The sequence below is a fragment of the Lutra lutra genome, chromosome 7, assembly GCF_902655055.1.
Source record: "Lutra lutra chromosome 7, mLutLut1.2, whole genome shotgun sequence".
NCBI classification, from domain to species: domain Eukaryota; kingdom Metazoa; phylum Chordata; class Mammalia; order Carnivora; family Mustelidae; genus Lutra; species Lutra lutra.
In genome coordinates, this window is record NC_062284.1 from 3277903 (window position 1) to 3295352 (window position 17450).

At 52.9% G+C, this 17450-nt stretch overlaps 1 protein-coding gene across 6 annotated transcripts in view; it reads right to left on the reverse strand.

Moving 5' to 3' along the window:
• The window catches only part of SH3GL3 (SH3 domain containing GRB2 like 3, endophilin A3), a 137810-nt gene that overhangs the window by 33704 nt on the left and 86656 nt on the right, over positions 1-17450 (reverse strand). For 5 of the 6 annotated variants that reach the window (XR_007128861.1, XR_007128860.1, XM_047738645.1 and 2 more), the window contains 3 exons: positions 15570-15713; positions 10738-10871; positions 7223-7381 (listed from right to left, as the gene is read on the reverse strand). Coding sequence is in view for 4 of the 6 variants with exons in the window: in XM_047738645.1 (XP_047594601.1) it covers positions 7223-7381; positions 10738-10871; positions 15570-15713 (437 nt within the window). In the remaining 2 variants the exon portion in view is untranslated. The remainder of the gene's footprint in view (positions 1-7222; positions 7382-10737; positions 10872-15569; positions 15714-17450) is intronic. The other variant, XM_047738646.1, reaches the window with a different exon arrangement.

Sequence of the window (17450 nt, forward strand, 5' to 3'; positions counted from 1 at the left end):
CCCATAACCTCCAGCTCCAGAGAAGGACACAAACCAAAATCAATCCCCCCTCATCCGTCCAAAGCATCCCCAAAGCCTAGGCATCATTCCCACATGCTAAGCAGCTTGAGGACAGACTTGCCCCGATTATCCCCCCCTCACGTACCCTGTGAGACCAACCTTCAAAGACCCAGGCTGCTTCCATCTGCTGCTACAGACCGTGCTTTGCCTGCCCTTACGCTCGCTTCCCTTCGCACGCACCACTTGAAACACGGGTTCAGCGAGCACTTACGACCCACAGCATCCCACTGGTGACCCGCCGTGCTCCGCATCCGAACAGGAAATCCTGCTGTGCTACATTCACTTTTCCACGCTCGCAGCAGGAAGAGCACCAAGCCTAGCCTTAAATTCCCCAAACCCGATAAACACAACAAAGACAGCCAGGCCCCTCGGAAATTCTACGGATTTCTTAAGGTTCACCTCTCTGGCTTTCCCTGTGAAACACGTCCCGTGCCATGGCCCAGTGCGACCACAGCAGAATCTGCAGCAGCAGGAAACGGGCTCCCCGGTGGGGGAGGGGGTGGGGGCAGCGGGCTGGGTCCAAGCTGAGCCCCACCTTGCTGCCTTGAGTAAAGTCAACTTCTATTTTAATGCCCACTTTGAAATACATTTGGCATTTCTCTTTTCAAAGGAACAGTGAGAAAATGAACTGGAAACGTACAGGGAGGAAGGGGGCGGAGAGGGAAAGATCACCAGCTCTCCGGTCTGGGGGCCTCAAACAAGTTCTGTACCCTGGAGAGGCATCTGTCACTCTTCGGTCGATGGCTGACTTTGGGAAGGAAAGGAATCCCAAGGCCCTTTGAGAGAGAACAGCAGTGCCGCGAGCGGCCTGCATACAGTAGGCGCTCAATGCAGCCTGGAGGAGAGGTGGTACTACACCGCAAAGTGCTTGCTGGAAGCCTCGTGGTACCACAAGGGGCTCACGTGCCTCCCCGGGCCAGGAAGCGGAGGCGTCTGGCTGTCCCCGGGCCATCAGCAGCAAGGTGCGCGCGGGTGGTCTCTGCTTCCCAGACCCCGGTCAGGACCAACCCCGGGACAGGCAGAACCACGGCAGCGCTAAAGCCAGGCCTTGCGAGCACCCATCCAGAAGGCAGAGCATTTCTGCGCGGGCCACACCACTCGATCTGGCCGACCCGTCTGCTGACTCTGGGAAGGTCACCTGGGATGCAAAGACAGCAGTAACTCTGCTTCCAGCTGGGACCGGCGCTACCCTGTTGCTGGGGCCACCTTGGGAGCAAAGCGGGACCACGCACCGTGGAAGGGTTCACACCATGCACACGGCGCTCCCGGCTCAGGGTAAAGGGCCCTCACCGCCAGGATGGCTCACACCCGGCCAGGGGCCCGAAGCAAGAGGCTCCGACGGCCCAGTAAGCTAGAGGAGGGGGCAGGAAGGGGCCAGACAGGCTGCGGTGCTGGCAAATGGCGGGCGAGGATGAAGAAGGTACTGGGGTGGAAGGGGGTCATGGAACCAGAAAGAGCTTGTGACGGACTGAAAAATGGCCTCCATAGACGCCCAAGCCCATGTCCCCAAATCTGTGGCAAAAGAGACTCTGCGGGGGAGTTAAAGGTCTTGAACTAGACGACAACCTGGGTTATCTGGGTGGCCCAGTATCATCACCGGGTCCTACGAGTGCAAAGCAGGAAGGTCAGAGTCCAAGAAGGAGGTCCCTGAGGGGAAACAGAGGCAGACATATGAGGACACCCGGGCTTCGCGGCAGACCCCACACCACTCTGGGCTTCCTGGCTCCCTTCCCTGTGGCAAGACTCAGTGTCTCTCCGGGGTGCCACCTGTGGGTGCTCTCTACTCCACGACCCTCTCGTTAGCTGCAAACCCACGGCTGATTACACACATGTGAGGCTGCTGGGGGTTCTGAGCCCTTGGGGATGGAGGCAGAGCACTGACGTCCCCGTGCTACTGTGGGCTGTGGCCCCAGGGACACTTGAATTGGATCTGGGCCACTGAGGTGACCTGGAGACCAAGTGCAAAGGATCTGGGCTGAACCCAAAGGAAGGATGTCTCCGAGGACTGCATCGTGTAGAAAGGTCGGCTCTCCACTGGTTATGGAAGCAGGTGGCCAAGTACAGCAGGGCGGAGAGGCACACCCTGAAGGACACGGCACGAGGAGGGAGGACAGGGTTAGCAGCAGGTAGCGTCTGCCCCCAGATGCCCGAAATCTGCAGCGTGCCCGGTGTGTGCGGATAAGGAAACACATCTCTTCTGGAACTCGACAAGCCGTCCCCTCCCACAACGGAAAACGACACATTTCCAACGGAGAGAGCATCTTCGATTTGAACTGTGGTGGTCCGAGTGATCTCTTGTCTGTCCTATCAGAGACCTCCACTCCTTCTGGACCCCCCGGAGAAGCCAGAAGTCTGGGCTCAAACAGACGTCTTTGCTAATGGAGGGAAAGCTTTACCCAGAGTTTCTGAGGAAGTCGGAGCAAGGCAATTAACTCAGTGACCTGGGTCACAGCCCCTTGGGCTTCCATTCCCCACTTCACCTTCCTAAAGTTAGGTTTCCTGCACGAAGTTGGTCACGTGGTGCCGGACATGTGTAGGTCAAGTAACTGTCCAGGGATAAAGAGCTGAGCAGAAGTGAGACTACATCAGAGATCAGGTGGTCTGTTCCTCGTTGGGTGCCTTCTCTCCACAAGCCCACTTTTTCTTAATGGACCCTGTGCCACGTGTCACCAGGGCCTTGAAATGACAGCGATAACGATGGTGTTGGAAGGCCCTCCAGTCGAACAAGTCTGAGATGCTCCCTGCTGTGCCCTGTCTCAGGAATCTCTTCGAGATGAATTTCTCCCGTTATCACATGAAGACTCTTGGGATCAGAAAACCTAGTTCTGTCCACATGAGGATCTGCCAACTCACTTGACTATAGAGACGTTATTCGTGCGACCTATTGTGTCCCATGGAATGAATTTTGGAAAAATGCTGCTCGGGACCAATGGAAAGAACCCAGGAATGTGCAACCCAGAAACCCCACTTGCTGCGGGAGCCCAGGGATGCAGGGAGGATGCCCAGGCAGGAGGCAGCTGTCCGTCCTCACGGGCCTGGAATGGGGGTCTTCTAGGTGCTCTCTCGGGCTCCTGTCAAAGTCAAAGACGTACCTTCTGTGACGTCAAGGGAGAGGGATAAGCTTCCCTGCAAAGACGGGAGGAGGGGGTTAGCAGGCCGGCACGGGGGATACGCCGTTCCCAAGAAATGGTGAAGGCTGCAGCCAACCTGCTCCATTTCCTGCTCCCCCACCTCAGAGCAGACTGTGGTGGGCGCAGGGGCCCCTCTCCTAGGGGGAGCCCCGCCAGTCCCAGCCAGGCACGTCCCAAGGGCTCAGCCACAGGCCTGTCCTCCGGGGCCCCCAGGAAAGCTGGCGGACCCAAATACCTGCGGGCTTGCGTCTGCACCGGGAAGAAGAGGCTAACCCGGCGAGCGAGAGGTGAAGAGATGCCCAAGGCCTCCAATCCGGCCCTGACGGGCAGGACAACCAAGGACCCCAGTGTGGGGCCAGAGGAGACTTCTCTTTGCTTCTCCCGCTCGTAACTCTGCCAAACTCAGAGAGGAAGACAGACGCCAGTCTCCTCGGGAACGTCCGAGTGACCGATTCGGGTCCCTCTCGCCACCCCTTCCTTCCTTCTACATCACAGGTGCAGGGGTGCTCTGTCTGACCGAGGGCATCGGGGGCCTCCGACAAGCAGGGTGTCTGCACCCAGCACCGAACGGGCAATAACTGGGTCCTGCTGCCGTCTTGAGTACTTAAGAACGTGGGCTCGCAAGCCATGATCGCCTTCCCACTCTGCCCGCCTCACTGCCCCGGGGGTTCCAAGGTCTAGACTTCAGGGCCGAGGAGGCAGCTGGAGTCCCACCACGGGCCCAGGCCCACGCGGCCCACACAGATTTCCAGAAAGTTCTGTCCTCTGGGCGAGGGGCCGATACGTGTCCCTGGTTCTGCTGTGCCTATTTGTCTCTCAGCTGGGAGAATACAGATGTGAGGACAGATGAGCAGACACCCCCTGATAACTCCACAAACGGCCCGTTAGCCGGAAAACCCTAGGCAAGAGGCGGATCTCTGGCGTTATTTGGCGAAGCTGTTCTAGAGTCTTTGCCACGGCTACAGGACGTGAGCGCTGGACAAGACACCAGCCGCTCCCTGGACAGTGACACTCTGGGGTTTGAACCGTTGGTGCCAGGCAGAGATGGGTGGGCAGCACCGGGCCACACAGGCCACGGACTCGCCCCTGCCCTCACTCCATCCGCGGCGCTCTGCTCATCTCCCTCCTCCAGCCCATCTTCACTACTGCTGGGGAGGAGATGAGGGAACATTCCTTGATCACTGGATGGCTTATTCTGCTCCCAGAGCCAGCGTTGCGCAGCCAGAGGCCCCGTGTCTCAGTGCGTCCGGAGGGCTGAGTTAGGGCGGCTTCCGTCAGCTGAGGGCAGAAGGAGCAGAAGTCCTAGTTGGACACCCGTGGGCCCCTGGCATCCCCTCCAGGCTTCATTCCTGGGTGTTCTCATCGGTGAAAAGGGCTGCCCCTTGGTTCCAATCTGGCTTCTGTGTCCATTCCTCAGAGGGGCGACCAGCTCTGACCCCAAACCTCTAGCTCACGATGGTACCAGCATCTCCCACCTGTGTCTGGAGGAAGTCCCCACAGCAGGTGCCAGGCCAGGCAGAAAGCACCGTCCAATCCCTGGACAGACCCACCATGTTTACCTGGGAAGTTAGACCCCGGCCACCTTTAGTGGCAGGATCAGCTCCTGAAGGAAAACCCAGCCGTCCCGAAGCTTCACTCCCTCTCCAGGGCCTCCTCACCAAGAACGGCAGCAGGCACAGCTAGAAGGGGCCGAGTGGCAAAGGCTGGGTAGGAGCTGGTGGCCCAGAGAGAGCAGGAAGTCAGGGCTCTGCGGGCTGCAGAGCCCCTGGGACTGGCCTGGGTGTAGAGAAGGGCGAGGGCAGGGCTGAGAGCTCTGTGAATGCCTCCTCCCCCTACGCCCTGGTTCTCTGTCTTTCCCCCAAGTCACCTGCTGTTGAACCCCAAACACCGACCACCTCCCCCATCCACCTGTCAGGTCTGAGGGCTGAACTGGAGAAGATTTTCTAGACCACGCCTCATCCACAGGACTGCCAGGCCACCTGGGTATGGCCCAGACACGCCGACACGGCAAAGGTCAAGAGAGTGCCCTTCTGGGTCTGACTGCTGTTGCCCCGAGAACAGGAGGACGGCAGCCTTGCGAGTGTCCTCTACTGTGAGCCCGCGAAGGGGGAACGGTGAAAGGAGGTGCCACCCCAGCACCATGAGTCACTCAGCAGATGGCCCCTCGTCACTGTCACCATCACTGCCATCACCACCAACCTCTCAAGCGCCGCTCTGGCCATGCCTACAACACTCAGCAAGCTGGGGGACCTGGCTGAGTCCAGCAGCTAAAGACGGCACGCGGAGCCGAGGGCAGAGAAGGGGAAGGAGCCCAGTTCCACGGCGGCTCGAAAGTCCTTAATCGTCTTCGGATTCCGGTCTCCTCTCACCTGCGTGGCTGGCTTCCAGGGGCTTTGGTGAAAGGACAGGGCAGAGGCAATAAGGCCATCCCTGAAACGAGCCGGCACCACCTGTCGGGGGAGGCGTGGACCCCGCCCGGGACTGAGGGAGCAGCCCAGGCTCCCCAGAGGTGAACGGGGGTGTCCTCCACCCCAGGAACCTCAGGGGACGCACGGCAGTTCCCCTGCGGGGCTGGCTGGGAGGTCACTGTCGGCGCAGGGACCACTGACTGAGTTTCCCTGAGGAAGGGATCACTCCTGACTTCCACTTGACCTTGAAGGAAAAACAGGTCCCTTGGGGGAACTTCAGAAAAACTGAAGCAGGCCCTGCAGGGAGGACTTGGCAAAAGCCCGTCATCATCGTGCTCCGTGGAGGAGGCAGCAGGCGGGGCCGCCAGCCTGCCCGACCCCCGAGACTCGACCTCTGTTTAAATCTGCGCCGAACACTTCGAAAAATCTAATATGACAATCTGAGACGAAACAAAACCAGAATTGCCGATGGCTTTGGGACAGTTTCAAGAGAAAACGGGTATTTTTAAGGGGAAAGAAAGAAGTAGAAGAAACAGAGCCAAGGGCCCCACATCTTCCCGCTTCCCACAAGATGTAAAACGCCTCACGATAAACTACTAAAAGGAGCAGCACAGCAGAGACTACTTTTCCCCACGCAGGTTTTGTGGACGTGGGGAGTCTTCCAGACTGTTTTCTCCAGGATCAACGTCTTGTCAACACTGAACGGGACTCCCCCACACATCACCCCACCACACAAAAGCCGCTCATACATTTTGTTCGAAGGGACTCGAAAATGAGAGACCTGGATACGCCTCTCCGTGAACTACTGGAAGCAGAACATGGGTTTGCAGATAAATCAATCCTCTGACTTGTCTGCACACATTTGAAAGGTCAACAAACAGGGTCCAAAGCTAAGGCTGGGCCAAAAAGGGCCAAAAAGGCACCAGGCATTGCCAAGGCCAAGTTTAGGACAGGGACAAGCAGGTGGCAGAAAACTCTTCCCATCAGGCAGCAACAAACGCCGAAGGCCTCATCGTTGAGGCAAAGGAGGGGAGCCTCCAGCCTTCATGCCGCCCGTGACCGTGAGGGTGACCATGCCTCTGGGGTATGACGCATCCAGCTTCCTGTGGACACACAGAATAAAAGCTGCGGGAATCACAGTGCGACGGACGAGCTTACATGTACGAGGGACCCGCGTCAAGGCCCTCACGCTGGCCGAGCTCACGTGCGTGCGGCTGAACGGAGGCCACACTCTGACATCCTGAACGTTTGCGGTGACGCCACATCAGAGCGCGGCTCCTCCGCAAACAACCACCTCGCAGAGTACCTGTCTCAGTCTCGGCAAAACCACACGTCACCACACGACACGGGCCTTCCCTTCTCCTGCAAACCCACCAGGCCGTGGCCTCAAGTACAAGGGCCAGTCGCTGTCTAGTTCCCGAAACCACCCCCTCCCCGGGGCTGCCTGCGGCACACCGCGTTTGAGTCGGGACTTGCCAAATTTCTGAAGCAGGAGATAACGGCTATGGAAAATTCCAGAACTTTTGTAAACTAAGGCGCCAGCACTTCTCCACATGTTGGTCCTAGTCATATAGTCAAGGCTTTTAATCACATTAAAGTCTCCTGTTTGGTTTAAATACTTACATCATTTTCTAAAAAATTAAACATGCTTCTTTCAGCCAACTCCTTTGACTCTTCAAATTTTTCTACCGCTTGTCTGACTTCTTCATCTGGTATCTTACCTACTCGCTTCTTTTTATAATCATAATCCAGGCGGCGGCCTTCCAGCTTTTTCAGGTGGTGCTAAACGAGACAAAGGAGTCTTTCAGAGAACCGGACACTCAAAACACAGGGCGAAGGAACCCTTGTTGTTTCCATGAAAGTAGCCCCTGCTTTTTGTCCGTCTGCCTTCTTGGGGCAAGGACACATCTTACGTGTCTGTGTGTCGCCAACATCCACTAGAGGCCACCTTTACTGCAGTCCTCAAGGGATATTTGTGGGTGGATGGAAGGGTGGTGGGCAGATGGTTGGATGGATGGGTGGGTGGATGGACGGATGGGTGGGCAGAAGGTTGGATGAATGGGAGGGTGGGAAGATGGCTGGACAGATAGGTGGGTGGGCAGATGGTTGGGTGGGTGGGTGGATAGACACATGGATGGTTGGATAGGTGGGTGCACAGGCAGATGGGCAGATGGAGGATGGGTGGTTGGGTGGGTGGGTGTAGGTGGGTGGTTGGGTGTGCCAATGGGTAGGTGGGTGCGTGGATGGATGGATGAATGGATGGGTGGATGGGTAGTTGGTTGGGTGGCTGGGTGGGCAGCTGGGCAGATAGAAGATGGGTGCATGGGTGGGTGGACGGATGGGTGGATGGGTGGGTGGACGGATGGGTGGATGGCAGAGTGAATCAGTGTCTATACGGAACGTAAGGAAACAGTATCAGATTCCATTTTCCAAAGTTCTGTATAGGACCACTTAAGCTCTATCCATGTCCAGATAATTTCCCACTAAATTATCTACACCAAAAATAAGCACATTTCCTTTGGCACCACTGTCAAGTCCTAAGAGGTAGATTATAAAAGCAGAAGTTTCTAGTAGCCCCTAGAATACTTCTGTGTATCCCACAGAATTCCCAACAATGACAGAACACATTCAGTAAATGCCATCAGTGAACACGCACACACAGAGGACAAACACTGACCACCTCTGAAGGGTGAGATTTCTTTAAAAAAAAAAAAAAAAAAAGATCTCTTTAACAAAATGTAACAACTGTAAACATTCAAACCTGTCCATTCACAGAATGGGCTTTGTGTGGTGGGGCAAGGGAGAGGCCCAGAAGAGCTCACACCTCTCATCCCCAGAAAACAGGTATTGCTATGGGATGGATCCACAAACACAGACCATCCTGCCGATGTACACCAGTAACGTTACTGTGTGTTTGAGTGAAGAGCACTGGTTCCGCTTCTGTAATGAATAGGCGAAAAGAGCATATGAACAAAAAGCCAGAAGCATCTTTCCTGTACGTTCTGTGACTCGGGGCAAATCTGGTATTCCCTCCAGGTCTCCGTGTACAGCCATAAAGCGAACAGGGATGGCGAGCCTGGCTGCTTATGGGCCAAGGAATGTTTGGAATCCCTAAAACCCTTCCAGGGTCTGATCAGCTGGTCGGATGTGGACAGGCTCTCCCCTGCCAGCATCTGAGGCACAGACAGCACAGCGGAGACGTGAACAGCTTCCAAACAGGAGACTCTGAACTCCGGATCGTCACGTGACTTCAGCGCAGACGGACGGCGTTTCTGCATCAAACGGCAGCTGTGGAATGAGACGCCCTTGGGATACGGTTCTGTTGCACGGGGGACGCCGACACTGAAGGGCAGGTGTACTCTGCACGTCTGTCTGGTCCACGCTCGCGTCCACAGCCAGCTCTGAAGCTGGTCCAGGGCCGAGCGACGATCCCCCAGAGGACTTTTGGCTCTCCCCATGGACAAGAGCACAAGAAGAAATAGTGTATTATATGTCCCAGCCAAGGTGGGGGGGGTCTCTTGTCTTAAGGTTCTGCGTGTGGGAAGGATGTCTTGGTGACCCCACATCCCCAGAATGGCCCTTCTTCACTAGAGTCATTTGTTCTTTAATAATTTGCCACCATAAACCCCGTCCTGGGCCTCGGGGTCCCAGAACTGAACAAAGCGGGACTCCTCACCCCGAGGCACTCGATGCCCAGCAACAGGAGAGGAGAAGCAGGGAGGCTCGAGGCACAGGGGAGCGAAGGCTCAGCCAGGAGGGAACAAAGGCTTCCCAAAACAAAGAGCATCTCAGATCTGAGAGGTGAGCACTATGCCAGGAGGGGAGGGAAAGGAGAGAAAGACAAGGAACAGAGGGACTGCCCACAGCAAAACACAGGCAGAGAGGCTAGGAGGCAGCGCTGGGAAGGGGTCGGGGGCAGGGCAGGCCCCAGAGGGAAGGAGAGGCCAGAGAATTGGGGCTAAGGTGGTGGGTCTGTTGTCCACCACCAGTGGGCAGCTACAGATGGTCTCCATCTAAGGCTGCCCTGGGTATAATGGAGAATGTGCTGGGGGCGGGGGGAGGCGTGAAGCCGGGAGGCAAGGGCTCCTGGGCAGATGTGTCCAGATGTTAAAGCAAGAAGACAACAGATAGAAAGGGGAAGAATGGAGATTCAGGAGAGAGGACGAAGGACATGGCCATGGACTCCAGGGCCCAGTGGAGCCCTGGCTTCAGGGGGCAGGAGGGACACGGTTTCCCCGATGTGGATGGGAAAGAGAACCGGGCGAGTGAGGGGTGACAGGGATACTGGGGGTCAGCGTTGCTGAATGTTCCAGGAGTCCCTGAATGTCCGCTTTTGTTTTTCATTCAACCTCCCTGAAGTCCCCTCCACACCCTCCGATTCCCTTACAGATCCTAATGCCCATATAGGCATGTAGGACTCTCCATTCAGGAAATCTGGTATAGGGCTCAAGCATTTGCCTTTATCCCATATGATGCTGAGGCTGCTGGTCCAGGGGTCTCCCAAGGAAAGGGAACACCCCCAAGGTTCAAATAACTTCCAAGCTGGCGTGTGCTTTCACTGAGATCACTCTTGAAGGTGCCTAGAGGCAGGTCCTCGGGGCAGGTCCCTAAAAGGGTGCCAGAAGTCAGCACAGGCTACCCCTCCAGAGCGGAAGTCCTAGTGGGGTAGAAGTCTCGAGGCTGTTTTCGCACATACACAAAAACTCCGCCAAGCAAGCAGCATGCGATCACTGACAGGTCCCTGAGAGCTCCCGTGTGTGCTCTGGGAGGCCATTTCTAACAGTTTTCCAAATATAAGACGTCATTCCCAGATACCGATGTCCTTGAGAAGCAGTGAAAAATAATGACTACGGGTCTGGTGCAAAGTATCAAAAGAGAGGACCTAATACGGTATGAACTTGATCATAAAGGTTCTCCTGTGAAGTTATGGCGTCATTTTGGTATGCACTTGACCTTGGCGTCTAGCTGGCTTCAGTGAGATACAGAAGGGCGGGCTAAGACCCAGCGAGCCAGGATCATTCTCGCAGCACCACGGCAAGACAATGCTCTCACCAAATCCCCACAGAGGCATTCTAACGATTTTAAATACAGACATCATTTTAAGGAGCAACAGGTAGATTTACAGCTGGAAGACTTACCCCAATCTCTTTTAGATCTTTGTCTTGTAGTAACTGAAGGGGATCAATAAAAGTCTGCTTTACGTTAATATCAAGAGAGTCCTTCACCTCCGCCATGAGCTTCATCGACTCCCCAACTTCTATCAGCGCGTGGCCTTGAAGAGAAATTGCAAACAAGAAAGGTTCTTTAGCAGAGAACTCGAGAATAATGGTGGTATTTATTTGATTCCTTCCCAAAAGTTTGTGGATGACAGTGCAAAACGGTCCTCCCCCGGGACGGTTGAATCCTGACTCAGAAAAAAAAAAAAAGGAGGAGGAGGAGGGGGAGGAGGGGGAGGGGGGGAGGAGGGGGAGGGGGAGGGGGAGGAGGAGGAGGAGGAGAAGAAGAAGAAGAAAGAAGGTGTCCTTATGGTCTGTATTCTCTCTACCTTCTGTCCTCCCTCCACTCTATAAAACAAGAGTAGGAGGCTGAGAGACCAAAGCATTTCCCGCTCTGGCCACTAGGTGGCGAAAAACCCCTCTTTAAAAACCGGTACGGAGTCTCCCTCCCCTGCTTTTTCAAAGTTCACGCGGAACACCATCGCCTTTACAAAACACCTATGAAGTATTTGTTTCCGCTCACTGAAAAAAAAAAAAAAAAAAAGCAAAAAGTGAGAATAACGTTCAGCCTTCGCTCTGCAGCAAGTTATTAGAGGGGAAGCGTGTGCCCCAAGTCATGAGAACAGCACACAGCACGGCAGCATCCAGCCGCCGCGGCTCTGAGCTGTGACTGCCAGCGTCTGTGCTTTATCTTGATTTATCCTGGACATGCAAGACGTGCCCTGAGATCTGAGAAAAGCCTAAGAGAGGTGATTCTGGGGTTCTGGTACTATCCCCGAATTTTTCCACATAAATTAATAGTAATTTCTTCTTTGCTTTACACCACTTTGCTTTACAAAAGGCCTCCTAGGAATGCTCTACTTTCAGAGAGCAGGGAAATCTCGAGTTTAGTGAACTGGCACCTAGGGTTCCTTAGAAGTTGGAGAACAAAATCCCTCTTTGTAAACGATAAAAGGATTCATTCATCAGGGCTAAGTATCAACCAATAAAGGCTACAATAGGAATGAATGAACAAAACCTCCTGTCTGCTTCTAGCTACTGGATCTTGAGATCACTCCCATATCCTTTAGATGGTTCTAAGACTCTTGACCCCCTCTGATGTCAAAGAAAGCCTGGCAGGGTGACATGGGACAGCCTTTCAGCAGACGGGCACGGTTTGCTCTTGCAATAGGGCCCGGGCCAGGCACGCACAGGCCTGGGCAGTGATCAGCAGCTTTTGCTGGATTACGCCCTGGTATCCCGGGGCCAGCTAACCCACCGGAATTTGCAAGTGGGAGTCCTGGTGGCTGAGCAGAACGAGGGTGGCAGTTCCTCTTGAAGGCATCTCTGGGACAAGATGTACCAGACCAGACTATTTTTCCTGTATCAGAGTTCTCCAAATTGACCCTGGAAACATGTAGAGCTTGGGGTCTCTCAACTCTTCGGCTAGAAAAAGATCTTAGAGGCCAGCCCAAGAATTTGCATTTCTAGGAAATTCTGACCCCAAGTTGTTGCCCCTACTAGTCCAGCCGCACAAAGTTCATGCACCTGCAAAACAGTGATAGCAACGAAGACTTGCCTCTTTTTTTTTTTAATTAACTAGATAATACATAGTACAGGACCTCGTAAAATACAAGTGGACCCACTGGTAGCTTCATTCCTCCTAAATGTCCTTAGCTCAGTCTCCAGAGTCTAAATCATTCCAAGATAAAGATGAGATACCCCTTCCCAGCCTGGGGACCGTCTCCTGCCCAACTGATCAGAAACAGAAGCTACTGGTTCTGGCCCCTCGGCCCCGGAATGTCAAATTCAACTTTGACAGAAACATTTCCAAATGTTTCTCTGGAGACTCCAAAAATTAATTCTCAATATCGGCCGTCACCTCCATGGACCTGCCATTCCCTCCCCTGGTTCAGGCTTAGTGCGACAGATTCCACGAGGACGTGGGGCTCAGTCTCCACGCACTGAGGCCTCTGTACTTCAGGAAGGTTCTACCATGTGGCCCTGAGAGGAAAGCATCAGACAGTAGTCTCCTCCCCAGAATAGTAAGCAACCTATCTGTTCCTGACACCCTCCCGTGACCGGCTCTCCTCCTCAACCCAAGTTCCCCTACACTGCTAGGGACCTGGGACGCCCAGGTCGGGCCATCCAGCCCCCTGCCCAGTCGCCATGGCAGGTGCACAGTGGCCTTGGCTGTGAGGGCCTCCCCAGCACCCGCACTGTCCCCTCAACGGGTCTGCCTTCAGGATAAGGAAGAGGCCATCTTGTCCACATTCACCCACGGAATAAAATACAATTCACATTCTACTGCTCTGAAGGATATTGTCACCCCCTGTGACTCATGAATGTTTTAGCATTTGGGATTTTTTTTAAGATTTTGTTAATTTCAAAGAAAGAAGGAGAGCAAGGGAAAGAGCACAAGCAGGGGGAGAGAGATGTAGGCTCCCTGCCAAGCAGGGAGCCCGATGCGGGACTCGATCCCAGGACCTTGAGATCTTGACCTGAGCTGAAGTCAGACGCTTAACCAACTGAGCCACCCAGTTGCCCCCGGGGTTTTTTTTTTTTTTTTTAAGTTTTCAGGAGATTTTTTCCCCCAATTTCTTAGATCAATTACTATAACCAAGTATCTGAATTCTCAATTTCCATTGCCTGCCTTGCTGAATAGCAAAAGTGACAAATTCTCCTAGAAGACTAAATCATTTGAACGTTCAACTCACCTCCAATGTATTAATTTAAAGAAATCTCAATTAAAATGTAATAGGTTTTTTGTTTTTAGCAAAGGAAACTTAAAATGACTCTAGGTTTCATCTGAAAAAAAAAAAAAAAAAAGGATGAGTATATCCATGAAATGTGTACAACAAGACAGCAAAGGGAAATTTTAGCTAAGTACATTAAAATGTACTTTAAAGTTATAATAGTTAAAATACAACACTGGAGGGATGCCTGGGTGGCTCAGTTGGTTAAGCGGCTGCCTTCGGCTCAGGTCATGATCCCAGCGTCCTGGGATCGAGTCCCACATCGGGCTCCTTGCTTGGCGGGGAGCCTGCTTCTCCCTCTGCCTCTGCCTGCCATTCTGCCTGCCTGTGCTCCCTCGCTCTCTCTCCCTCTCTCTCTCTGACAAATAAATAAATAAAATCTTTAAAAAAAAATACAACACTGGATCAAAATAGGGCACAGATCTAGAAAACAAACAAGGAAGGCTAGAAACAAACTGAGAATATAAAAATTTAGTTGTGACAAAATTTCTCTTTAATTGGAGGGGAAACGTTGAACTTTTCAATAAAGTATTAAAACAATTAGCAATTAAACAATTAACAATTTAATTTAGCAATTAAAACAATTAAAACAATTTGTGAGAAAGCAAAATTAGAACCCCATTATTGCACAGTATCTTCCTGTTAAACCCAGGAGGTCAGAAATTTAAAGTTAAGAAAAGAAACAGGTTTCAAAATAAAAGTATAAATGAACACTTATACAATACGGGGGCCAGGGGGTGGAAGTTTTTCTGAACACAATAATGAATCCGAAAGTCACAAAGGAAGACGTATGAGTCCCACCAAGTAAACAGTAAAAATCTCTCTCCGTTGAGGATATCAGGAACTAAATCCCTGCCCGGAGTCTGACTTCATTCACATATAAGCCAGACAAGGAGCAAATATCCTGACCACGGGAAGAGCTCATGAACCGCGAAGGGGAAAAACAAGCACCTTAATGAAAAAAGAGGCAAAGGATACACATACCCAACTGACGAAAATGACGACAAATAGGAAGGAACTCTACCTTACGCATCTTCTAAAAGGTACAGTTAAAACAGCACAAAAAGATCAATTTCAATATGCTACGCATCCAATTACCAGTTATTTAAAAGTAAACTAAAAAAATAATCCCCACAGTTATCAGTTGTGCTGGGAAACAAACTCAGTCTCGCTCACTCCTGGCAAGAGTGTCCAGCAGGCTTCCTCTTTCTGGAGAGCTCTTGGGGAGTAAGCTTCAAAAGTCTGCAAAAACAGGCATGCTCTCAACCCAGCAATTTCACGACTCGGGATTTCATCTAAGAACATAATCTTGGCTGTCCCCACAGATTTACCTATGATAACGGTTGTTTAAAATGCTGTGTAAAGTCTTTGCATAAAGAGAAAAACTCTTTAAGTGTCTAATAATTGGGATTGATGGGATGAGCTAGGACATCACACGCGGATTATTACGCAGCGTTTAGAAACAGAATCGTAGAAGAGGGATTATTTTATGACACGGATCAGGACAGAGTCGATGGGAATAAACAGGTTACAAAATGGTCTAAGGGTATCTATACCACAACCCCACTCGGATTCTGTAAGGTGCTTGTGAACATAGACGAGAACCAAGACTCTATCCCTGGATGTGTGAGAGTGGGTGACACTGGCATTTATTTTCTTGTATTTTACTCGCTTACATTTTCCAAACTTCCTGTGATGAACATGGAGGACTTGGGTGATATAAAAAAAATAATAAGTTTGTTAAAATAAAGGCATTGTGGGGGCTGCTGGGTGGCTCCATTGGCTGAATGTCCAACTCTTGGTTTCGGCTCAGGTCGTGATCTCAGGGTTGTGGGATCGAGCCCCGTGTCAGGCTCTGGGCTCAGCGGGGAGCCTGCTTGAGGATTCCCTCTCCCTGGGCACCAACCTCTCCCACTCTCTATGTAAATAAATAAATCTTAAAAAAAAAAAAAAAAAGGCATTGTGCAGCACCTACACTCCGCACGGGAGACCCCAGGCCCAGGCAGTGTGCGCACTTACCAAACGTGGAGCCTTCGCCTAGCTCCTTCCCGTACTTCAGCATACAGTCGCCCAGCAAGCCTTCCGTCTGGGGGTAGCCGGTGGTCTTCACCTGCCCTCGAATCTTCGACACAGTGTTCAGCATTCCTAGCTTAGCTCTGTATGCTTAAAAACATCGTCATTTGTAATTCCTTAAAATGACAAGGCGAAGCCACAGGTCTGTCGCATTGAACCGGGGAGGACAAAACAGAGGCCACCTGGTGGGCAACTTGCAGGAGGCCTGGAGTGAGGGACAGGGCCGGTGTGACCGAGTCCATCTCTCACAGGATTTCCCAGACTCTTTTACCAATGGGGGTGGTGCTGAGCGCCCAGCTGCGTGGCTGGGATGGAGCACAGGGGACCCGGGCTACCCCAGCCCGTGGGCAGGGTGAGACACCGAAAGGCCTGCCGTGGCCCACACCAAGTTGAGTGTGGACACTGGGACGGCTGGTCCTTCCTGGGGCCCAACGGATCACGAAGACCAGAACTGCCGAGGTGCCAATGTTTCCGACCACCAGTGGGCCGCGAACACCCTGCCCGTGCCCCAGAATGTGCTTGTCTGATTATATCCAATATCATTATGAAGGGCTGCTGCTCGTTCCGGCTCAGGACGGAGCCAGGAGGAGGAAACCCGATTCCCCCCGAGGGAGCGGGAGTCTGTGTGTGGATGGTCCCCCGGGTGCGGTCAGGTCTCCAGTCCCCTAGGGAAATGACGGGCGGCCACGCTCCTGGACTTCTTTGTGACTCAAGCAGTGGGCGCTTCCTGATCCCGGCTCTGTGGGACGGCCCAGGCCAGCGCCGGCCCTGACGCCACTCACTCTGGTTACTGTGAGGCAGAATATACAAGATGTACTTTGCTGATAAAGTGGGGGATGAGGTTGGGAAAAGGAAACCATAGCGATATTGCTAAATAAAGATGGAAAGATGCCCTTAAAAAGGCAGAAATCGTGTTCATAAAGGGTGGAAGAGGGAGCACCCGCGGTCTCTAACCGACAGATAAAGAGCGGCCGGCCTGGCCTACGCAGGGTGGAAACCGGACAATCAGGAGATACCTACGGGGGAAAATGAGACTCTGAACTGATCCCACGCTAAGGACTTGGGATTTGATCCCACAGGCCTGAGTGTGAAGCACACACTAGCTTGTGGTGTCTGAGATAACGTTAGGAAGTAAAGGGACCCACTTTTATTTGCTTTGGCTTTAATAATTACATGTTCGTTTTCACGTATTCTAGACCAGCGCCTCTCAAACTGTAAGGCACATACAAATCCCACAAGGATCCCACAAGTAAAGTCTGATTCCGGCGGTTTGGGAGGAGCCCGGATTCTGCGTGTCCCCCGTCTCTCAGGGGATGCTGGTCCTGCCGCAGACGCTCCCAGCCTTTCTGAATCGTGCCCACCTCGGTTCAAAGCCGTTGTCCTCCCGGTCCCTGCCCACAAAGGCTTCACTCTCCTACAGACCACACACATGCACACACACACACACACAAAGACACACGCATGCACCCGCACACACACATGCTCAGCTCCTCCTTCCCACTGTCAGGTTAGAAACCGGGAGGCAGCAGGCATGTGACGGGTCACTGTGCAGCTGGAAATAACAGAGGCCTCTGTCCAAGCAGACGCGTCCACTGCTGCCCCCCCATCCCCACTCTGCCCCCTTCCAACGTCGGTTCTCTGAGGATGGGATCTTGGTCCAACTTCATGGCACCCCACGATCCAGGAAAACCCCTCGCCAAGAGAAAGCTCTTGCTAAGTATGTGCTGACTGATTTATCTGGAAAAGGAACTTATGTGGCTCACCTCAATCCCGGAGGCGGCCAGGGCAGAGATGTATTTATTATAGTTTTTAAAATTCTAATCACCG